The sequence below is a fragment of the Echinops telfairi genome, unplaced genomic scaffold, assembly GCF_000313985.2.
Source record: "Echinops telfairi isolate 266 unplaced genomic scaffold, ASM31398v2 ScPeMD7_19;HRSCAF=73, whole genome shotgun sequence".
Lineage (NCBI taxonomy): Eukaryota > Metazoa > Chordata > Mammalia > Afrosoricida > Tenrecidae > Echinops > Echinops telfairi.
In genome coordinates, this window is record NW_022103916.1 from 6026842 (window position 1) to 6035473 (window position 8632).

The window sequence follows — 8632 nt, forward strand, 5'->3', positions numbered from 1 at the left end:
AGGTCCCAGGCCTGGGAGGGCAAGTTACAATAGTCTAGGCCTTGGGGTTGTAGGCCAAGGGCAGTTGGGAGACTACACGGATGGATGGAGGCTCTCAGTCCTGGTGCTGACTGAGGGGGCTGCAAATCCAATGGTGCCCTAGTGGTGTTGGTGAGGGCAATGTGACCAGGAACTTGGACCTTAGGCACTGAGCAGAACTCCAGGTTCTAGGCCCTCTCCCTACTGAACTGGGAGACAGTATAAATGCCATCACTGCCACCCACCTTGGCATAGAGAGGGCCCTTGCCTGTGTTTGTATTTTATGTGCTCTGTGTCTATGTGGTCCACAGACACGAAAGAGCCTAAGGAAGACACAAGAAGCAGATTTTCAGTTTTTATTATAAAAAAGATGATCCCAGCCCAGTTATTTCAATAAAAGTCACCAATGCAAACTTTGATTTGGTCAGGGTTTTCCCACCTGGGGAGTAGGCTGGTAGAGAGGAGCAGGCGCTGCCCCCACCCCTCCACCCCCCACTTCCCCCCCTTCCATCACCCACTTCATCCTCCTCAACATATGTAGAAGTTGCTTTCCTGGATGCTCACTGGGCCTCATTAAAGCGGGTCACCATTGTCTTGTGCAGTGTTTCTTTGTAGGATTCGGTTGAGGTGACCCCATAAGAGCTTCCCCGGGCACCTAGCCCAGAGCCCCGTACCCGTGTCTGGGCCTGTGTGAGAGATGCAACAAGCTGTCAGGTTGGCTGGGAAGTAGGGAAGGATGGGGGGCATGATGGGGATGCAGTGGGAAGGAGGTATACTTGGGGGTGGGCAAAGAACCATAGAAGACTCACTTCAATGGGTGTTATAATGCCCTGCTTCTTGCGGCCCAGGCCACTGCCCTCCTTCCAGCCCATGGCCTGGAGCATACGACTGCCAATGTTGTCACTGCCCAGCCCGTCCCGCGTAGGCTGCTCAAAGTCCCTGGGAGAGACAGCAGTGCGATGTGAGTGACTGACCTGCCAGCCTCCAAACATTCCCCTGGCCCTGGACACTCACACGGATGCTGCCGACATGCCACCATACTTCCTCCTCTTGGGTTCCGGTGGCTCTGGGATGCCGTACTTTTCCCTGCGCTCAGCCGCACGGTCCCGGTACTTCATTTGCTGCAAGTTTGTGTATGGCATGAAAGGCTGAATCTCGCAAGGGCAGTGTGGGACTAGACCTGGGCCCGGGGAGAGCTCAATGTGGATAAGAGGTCCCAGCTCCCCAAGAGCTAGGACAGAGCAGGAGTAGTCAGGGAAGGTGAATTTGGGAAGGCTCTCTCACAGGGACAGGATGGGCAGTGACTGGTGGCAGTCAGGTAAGGGACCTGAACTCCAGCTTCCGGCACGGATGAAGATTTTCTGAGGCAGGGAGAGGGGATGGAGTCCGGGAATGGGTCAGGCCTCACCTCCATGTCATTCTTTTCTAGTGCTTCCAGCTCGTTTTCTGACAAGTGGGCTCGCCTGTGAATCTCGAGGTTTTGCTGCAAGCAGGACAGAGGGAAGAGTTATGCTTCGGGGCTGCAGGGGCTCCGGCCCCAGGGTTCCCTACCTGCCCGCCCCTCAGTCACCTTGTGGAGCCCCGAGAGTTGCTGGTGCCGGATGAGGGCCTCCTTGCTGGGGAACTGACGTCGACAGAGCAGGCAGGCTAGCTTCTGCCAGTCAGTGAGTTTCTCTTCCCGCTCAGGGCCTCCTCGGTCCTGCTCCTCCTCACTGTCACTCTCTCCACTGTAGGCTGCCACCAGCCCCCGGGGCGGACTCTGTAGAAGATGAGGGTGATGGTGGGGGAGTCAGGCCTGGTTAGATCAGAATTCCCTGATCTGCCCTCTGCCCTAAGCACTCACTGGGCGGTCATCGCTGGCCAATTTGGGGAGGTCCATGCTGGTGTGTTGCCTCTCCGCTAGTGCCCCCTAGGGTGGAGGGACACGCAAAGCCAAGGAGTCAATAGAGATGGGAAGAGCAATACATAAAGGGGAAGTGGGGTACAGACAGCTGGCCCCACACACCTTCTTCTCTAGGATGGCATAGCCGGCATCTGCGGTTGCTGACTCACGCCTTTCATCATCTCTCATGGAACTGATGGGCTGGAAGCTGTTTTTAAAGTTTTCCTTTTGCTTGTTGAGGCTGCGGGCCCAGCGTTCCATGTCCTTGGCAATCTGGGAGTAAGGGTAGAGGTGAGGGGTGGGCCCTGGGAGCTCCCCAGCCTAAGGAACACCCATAAACCATAGCAGAATCGAGCCCCATCCACTGACCTGCTGCCATTTAGTAGCCCACTTTTCCTGCCCTACAGCTTCAAGCTCAGCCCCAATGCCATCACATCACCTCGTTCTAGTCTGAATGACTACAAGAGAGTTCACTTGGTCTCTGAGCTACCCTACCACTCTTGTCCCCTTCTCATAATACTCTTGTTTCAAAACAAAACAGCAAGCCATCTCACCCCCCAAACACTATTTCCATAAGACCCTTCTCCTTGGCTTTCCACCACACCACAAACAAACCCAAACTCAAGACCAGCTTCCAAGATCTACACAAATCCCATCGCTACTCTTCCCAGCTCCTAACACCATCAGCCCCCGACATCCCTCTAGTTTGCCATGGCAGCCAGGAGCAATGTGGGGAGAGGGGAGGAAGTTCACAAGTTCACATCTCTGTCACTGTCCCCGACAGGCACCCACTCTATAGAAGGTTTGCGGTTTGCTGTTTGTTTCACTCTAGCCCTCGGAAACATACAGGGCTGTTCCTGTCTGTGTATAATTTTAATTTACAAGTGTGATGCCACACCAGATTCTGTTTATTATTCACCCTTGACACCACCAGTTTGAGAACTTACTAAGATGCTGAAGGAACACTTAGGTGCTTGCTTCTAAACGTGGCATACTTTTATTTCAAAAATGGAAAGTGCCCCTCCCCCCCACCAGCTGCCCACCAAACACTGTGATGGTTAGACGGACAGACGGAGAGAGACACACACGCCCGCCCCCGCCCCCCACACAGAAAGAGCTGAATTAGGCCAGAAGTCCCATCTCTCTTGACCACACCACCCACCATGCTTAGACAGTCAAAAGTCAGCAAGGACAGAAGGGAGGCACAGGAAGATCTTCCCGAGCGCTCACCTGCTGGGCTGTCTTGGTCTTGTGCTTCTCCTTCTTTTCCTTGCCCTCCTTTGAGGGCGCCCCTGTCTCTTTGTGCCCATCGGCCGACTGCTCTAAGGCAGGTACATAGGTCCGCCTTTCCCCGTCCCAGTACAAGTACTGCTGACTCTGAGCATTGTAGTAATACTAGGGGCAAGAAAAGGGAACCATGAGGGAAGACAAAGCAGGGGAACCTGCTGGGCCAGTTGCCACCCAATCCAACCCCACACCTCACACTGTCCGCTCCCTGGGCAGTCTTGTCACCTGGGAGTTTGGGTCGTAGTAGAGGCCAGTCTGTGGGTCATAGTAGTACCCAGACGTCTCATCATACTGGTAGGTGGAGACATCAGGGACAGCTGGAAAGTGTAAAGAGACGCAGGGGGATGTGAGCCACATTTTCGCTGCTGTATCAAGGACTCTCCACTTTCTACCCACAGGCTGTGGCTACTCACGGTACTGGCTGTAGGACTCCTGGCCAGTGGGGCTGGTGGCCGGTGGTAGGGCAGAGTTGGGATGGGTAGGACTCTGGAGTTCAGATTTGAGCACAGCGGGTGACATGATGGTGTATGACTGATCATGGGGTCAGACAGGGGAATAAGGTTCAATGTCTGCTAATGCCAAACCTGCCCGCCTACCCAAGATACCCTCAGAGCTCATTCACCTGGCTGTTGGCCACAGTACCCTGGCTGCTGCTTGCCTCAGCAGTTGACTGTTGGTACATGCCGGGGGCACCAGGCTGGGTGCGGGAAAAAGCCTGCAGGGACACAGCATCTGTCCCAGGCTCTAGGGAGGCCTCGGAACCTGAGAGGGATAGAGGGAGAAGAATGCCCATGAACATTAGGGCCCTGCAACCCTATGCCTGTTGGCTCCTACCATGCGCTTATAGGGAGATGCTAGGGGCGGGATCCTCACCTGCTCCAGCCGGGTCCCCTTTGGTTCCAGTGATGCCGGGGCCCTTGGTGCCCTTGAGGTAGCCATGGGCATAGAGGGAGGACTCTGTGCCCTGGCTGCCACCATAGCCCTCATCTTGTTGGTAGTAGCTGTAGTCGACCGTTGGCTCCTCGGGGGTGGCCCAGGCACCCTCCCCACCCTGGGAGGCCTAAGGGAAGCAGGTGGGAAGGGCTTATTAGAACAGGAAGGGGAGCAAGGATGATAGGGCAGCTGCTAAGGAGCATTGGCCTTCAGGTGAGGTCAGGGTCTACCTGACAGAAAACCACACAGCCCGGATTGCCCAGCAAGAGCACAACCGGACAGTGGTCAAAACCAGAGTGATGAACAGACTCAGGTCGGCCACTGTTGTTGGAGGCCTATGTATCAGACCACACAAGCGCCCAGCCTCTAACTTGTTTGCTCTTTCCCCATTTTACTTTCAACTACTCCTACCTTTCTTTTGAATAAACACGCTGTACACTGTATCAGCCCAAGGCCATAAAAAAACCCCAAAACTATCACCACCAAACATGCTAGACCAAGAGGCATGTTATTGTCAGCCAATAGAGCTGGGGCGTCAATGGCTAGGAAGGGTGCTGCCGTTAGGACTGGATCGGGGGTAGGTCAGCTGAAAGTAACATAGCAAGGGCCCCCAGCCTGGAGGAGGCCCCTAAAGCCCCACCCAGCCATTCTAAGGAGGCTTGGGGCGCCCAGATAGCAACCCCACCTCCTGCTTGTACAGTATACGAGCCAGCTGATGCCCAGGCATCAGGATGCTGGGTGGGGAGGGGAGGGTTCCGAGTACCTGTGAGATGGCCCACTGGGCTGCAGCAATGGCTGTGCTGGCCACAGAGGCAGCATTGATGCGACTGCCTTCGTTGGAGGCCATGTCCCTGGGAAGGATGTTAAGAGACTGGGAATGAGGTGGGAGGCCTGGAGGAGGAAGGCCCCCAAGTTGAGGGTCAAGCTAGGAAAGGACGCAGGTAGGACCCTGACCTCTTTGAACCCTTGGCAAACTCAACGTTGATGGTCTTGCCATCAATGGTGAGTGGTGGGTGCAGGGCCTGCAGTATCTGTAGCAGCTGGGCAGCCTCCTGGTGGGAAGAGGGTAGGAAGAGGCAGAAAGGTCAGGCCCGGGGAAGCCCCCGGCTCCGTTGCCCTTTATCCAGGCTTGGGACCGCGGCAAGGGACGGGGGCAAGGGTCTCTCCCCCCCCCCCCCAGAGGGCCCTCCCAGCTACCCCGGGGGCCGGGATCCTGGCTGCCCGGCCCCCCCATGTGCCGCCCTCACCACGATGGTGGAGAGCTGGATGAAGGCAAATCCACGGTTTAGTTGGGTCTGCTTGTCCTTGATGACACGGACATTGGAGGAAGACAGCACTGCGTAGGGGGCCAAGGCCCCTAGGATGGAGTCCATGGTGCTATGTGGGTTCAGGTTGCGCAAAATGATAGCTGCGGGAAGGGGTTGAGCATCAGGGTGCACCCCAGATAGTCTGCTCCCCACATTAAGGATTTCTCTTTTCTCTGGCTGCTTGCTCTCACTCCTCCCTCTTAGCTGAACTGTGCTTGTGAGTCTGAGTCTCAACTCAGGTGTGCTCCCCGGCTGAGACCCTTCCCAAGACAGTCCCAGAGTAGACCGAGCAGCACACACTCTGCTCGCCCTACATTGCAGTCTGCCCTCCCTCAGGCAGAGCCCATGGGGAGGACTTGAGTCCTGCTCACTATTTCTTGGAGCCCAGAGCCCAGCCCAGCCACCAGAGGGCAGAGAAGGAACAACGGACTCACTGTCATTGGCATTCTCTGAGCTTGGCTCGGAGCCCTGGGACATGGCTTGGGAAGCGAGCACTCCCTGGGCCTGGTAGGGCTGCGGCAGGGGGAGGAGACCCTGGCTTAGCTCCCGTCCACCCAGCGGCAGCGTCTGCTGGTCCATCCTGGTGCCAAGGGGTAGCTTCTGTTCTGCCTCTGTTAAGAGTGGTAAAGGAGAGGAGGTGACACAGGGGGACTGCTCTGTGGCAACTCACCCCCCAACCCATACCAACCCCTGTGCACTGGCCTCCATTTTTCCCCACCCAGCAACATCCCGGGGACTTGGGGGGTGGGGGAGAGAAGGAAGAGGGCCTCACCTGACTTGGGCACACCACATTTGAAGCACTTCTCCCGTCGTTTGAAGTTCTGGACACCACACTGTGAGGCACAGGCCAGGTCATGAGAGGGGGTGGGGGTTTCCAGTACACCCTCCAAACTGGGATTCTCCAAGAGAGCCCCACAATGCCCCAGGAGGGGGATTCCAGGGCCAGAGGTGGCAGGGGACTCTGAGATTTGGCTGCCATGCAGTTTTGTGAACCTCCCCTTTATAATGTTTTCAAATTTGACCCCAGTGCCACCCCCCAACTGAAGAGAATCCACAACTCCCCCAACCCCCAGGTATGAGAGCTGCCTCCGCCTTTCTCAGAGTTGAATACCAGGGATGCCTCTTGCTCTTTAGCAGGCCACCTTGCCCCAAGGTTTCCAGGTTTCCTTCCATTAAAACCTGGTAGCCTTGCTCTTTCCAAACATTCACCCCTTTCTTTTACCTCCGGGATGGTGTTAGATTATCTACTCTGGAGAAATCTTTCTGGGGTATTTCAGCCTCTAGAGACCCCTGGCTGCTACACTTTGATCTCTGTTCTCTAGTCAGACATTGAGCAGTGAGCCTGGGCCAAGCCTTGCCCCGTGTGCCAAGAATATGGCCCCTGTCCTTGTGGCCTCATGGCAGGGAGGTAGCTATGACCTAAAGAGGGCCAGGTCTGTTGGTAATGGACTGTCCATCAACAGGCAGGCAGGGCGGTAAGGGGATGTGGCTCACTCAGCTGGAGAGAGCCAAGAGGGGCGGCACAGAAGCAGGGACATTTGCTGTGGGATGCCCAAAAGCAGCTTGGGTTTTTATTTTTGTTTGAGGCTGGGAAGGGATTCTTCCATAGCTGGTATAGAATAATAAAGGGAGAGGCAAAAGCCGAGGCTGGCGGGAGGTCACATTGTTTACAGAAGACCATTAGGCCCAAGATGAGAGCTGCAAGGGCTTTAAGAAGAGAGGGAAGGTTGTGCTCAGAGCTGGTTTTCAGAAGTGTTCCAGAGGGGTCTATGGTGATTGACAGGTGAGAGGGCATGAGGATCAATGCAAGCAGCATAAATGGCAAGGGAAGGAAGGTGACATTTCTATGATGGAAGCAACAGCATCTGGTGACCAGCAAGATAGGATGCAGGGGACAGAGGAGAAAGAGTCGAAGGTAACTCCCAGAGTGTCTAAAAACAGTTGAGGGAAGAATCTCTGCTTTGACCTTGTTCCTTTCTCCACAGAAACTCTGGTTTGACCCATTTTAAGTATATGCTACTCTGTCTTAGGGAGGCCAGGACCTCTATAACCTCAGTCCTCCTTGTAGGTTTCAGGATTGATAGATGGCTACAGGAGGTTGGGCTGGTTGTGTGGGTGGCCCCTACGGGTAGCCATGAACCCATGGGGAAGTGTGTGGTCTTTGTGATCATAACTAAAGAAAGGCACACTCAGCTTCCTCCCATGCAATACGGAGATAACTGTACAAGCCATAACCAGCTCCTCGGGCTCGCAGCTTTGACAGCGTGCTCCTTCCAGGGCCACTTACCAGACTTTTCCAGAGCACCTTGTGCGTTCCCTTTCTTAATAGCAGTGCTGACTGTGGGCCGGGTGCTATTCTAAGTGTTACTTGCATGGAAACATGTCTGAATCCTCTCAACCACCTTTCGGGTGGGATCTAATTATTAATCCCATCTTGGAGATGGGGAAAGTGCTGCAAAGGGAAGGGAATTTACCCTGAAGTAAAGCAAGGCAGGTCTGAGCTATTCCAATCTCAGCTGGCTAGCTCTGAAAAGTCACCCTCTCCACACCACCTTCATGCCTATACTGTCACAAATTAGTCACTGGAATAAATGATTTGTTTAAAGTCTACTGGGGCTCCAAGTTAAGACAATGTTTCAGAATGGGAGTGAGCCTGGCACTGAATGAAATCTAAGCACGTATTTGTGGGTGGGCGGGCAGGTATATGGGAGGATCAGGAACAGTAGTTGAGCTGAGCCAGTCCTCAGCACCCACCCCCCTCACAAACCCCAGACAGAGAGAGAGGTTGGCGTCATCGTTGCTGGCGCCTCTATCCAAGGCAAGTGGTGCTGGTTGGCATCCCTATACCTTATTACACAGCCAGTCCTCGTTGATCTTGGGCTTGGGGTCGCTGTAATGCATGGACACCTTCTGGCCCAGGATGTTGAGCGAGTGCTGCGGGCAAAAGCAGACCACAGTGAGGCCCGGGCAGCAGTGCCCCACACACCGTTTCAGCACAGGAGAAGAGAGTGAGCGAGCCCTTCAGCTGGATGGATGAGGGACAGGGAACGGAGAACTGACGGAGGGAAAAAGGAAGGGAAGGAGGGAGGGAAAGCGCCACAGCTCTCGGGCGCAGCTGTTTGCTGCTTTTCCGGGCACACAGACGCACACATGAACACACACCACCAGGCACACATTGCTCGGCTAACCGACGCTTGCCGGACAA

The 8632-nt window shown here is 55.1% G+C and overlaps 1 protein-coding gene across 6 annotated transcripts in view; it reads right to left on the minus strand.

Moving 5' to 3' along the window:
- Positions 1 to 360: 360 nt before the first annotated feature.
- RBM10 (RNA binding motif protein 10) overlaps positions 361 to 8632 on the minus strand; it is a 29832-nt gene continuing 21560 nt past the window's right edge. For 4 of the 6 annotated variants that reach the window (XM_004713190.3, XM_045288260.1, XM_045288262.1 and 1 more), the window contains 18 exons: positions 8275 to 8361; positions 6200 to 6260; positions 5862 to 6038; positions 5368 to 5528; positions 5075 to 5172; positions 4884 to 4971; positions 4061 to 4247; positions 3810 to 3949; positions 3601 to 3718; positions 3413 to 3504; positions 3131 to 3295; positions 2024 to 2173; positions 1862 to 1927; positions 1589 to 1777; positions 1427 to 1501; positions 1033 to 1139; positions 828 to 957; positions 361 to 704 (listed from right to left, as the gene is read on the minus strand). In XM_004713190.3, the coding sequence (XP_004713247.2) occupies positions 579 to 704; positions 828 to 957; positions 1033 to 1139; positions 1427 to 1501; positions 1589 to 1777; positions 1862 to 1927; positions 2024 to 2173; positions 3131 to 3295; positions 3413 to 3504; positions 3601 to 3718; positions 3810 to 3949; positions 4061 to 4247; positions 4884 to 4971; positions 5075 to 5172; positions 5368 to 5528; positions 5862 to 6038; positions 6200 to 6260; positions 8275 to 8361 (2217 nt within the window). In that variant the 3' untranslated portion in view covers positions 361 to 578. The remainder of the gene's footprint in view (positions 705 to 827; positions 958 to 1032; positions 1140 to 1426; positions 1502 to 1588; positions 1778 to 1861; positions 1928 to 2023; positions 2174 to 3130; positions 3296 to 3412; positions 3505 to 3600; positions 3719 to 3809; positions 3950 to 4060; positions 4248 to 4883; positions 4972 to 5074; positions 5173 to 5367; positions 5529 to 5861; positions 6039 to 6199; positions 6261 to 8274; positions 8362 to 8632) is intronic. The other 2 variants (XM_045288259.1, XM_045288261.1) reach the window with 1 other exon arrangement.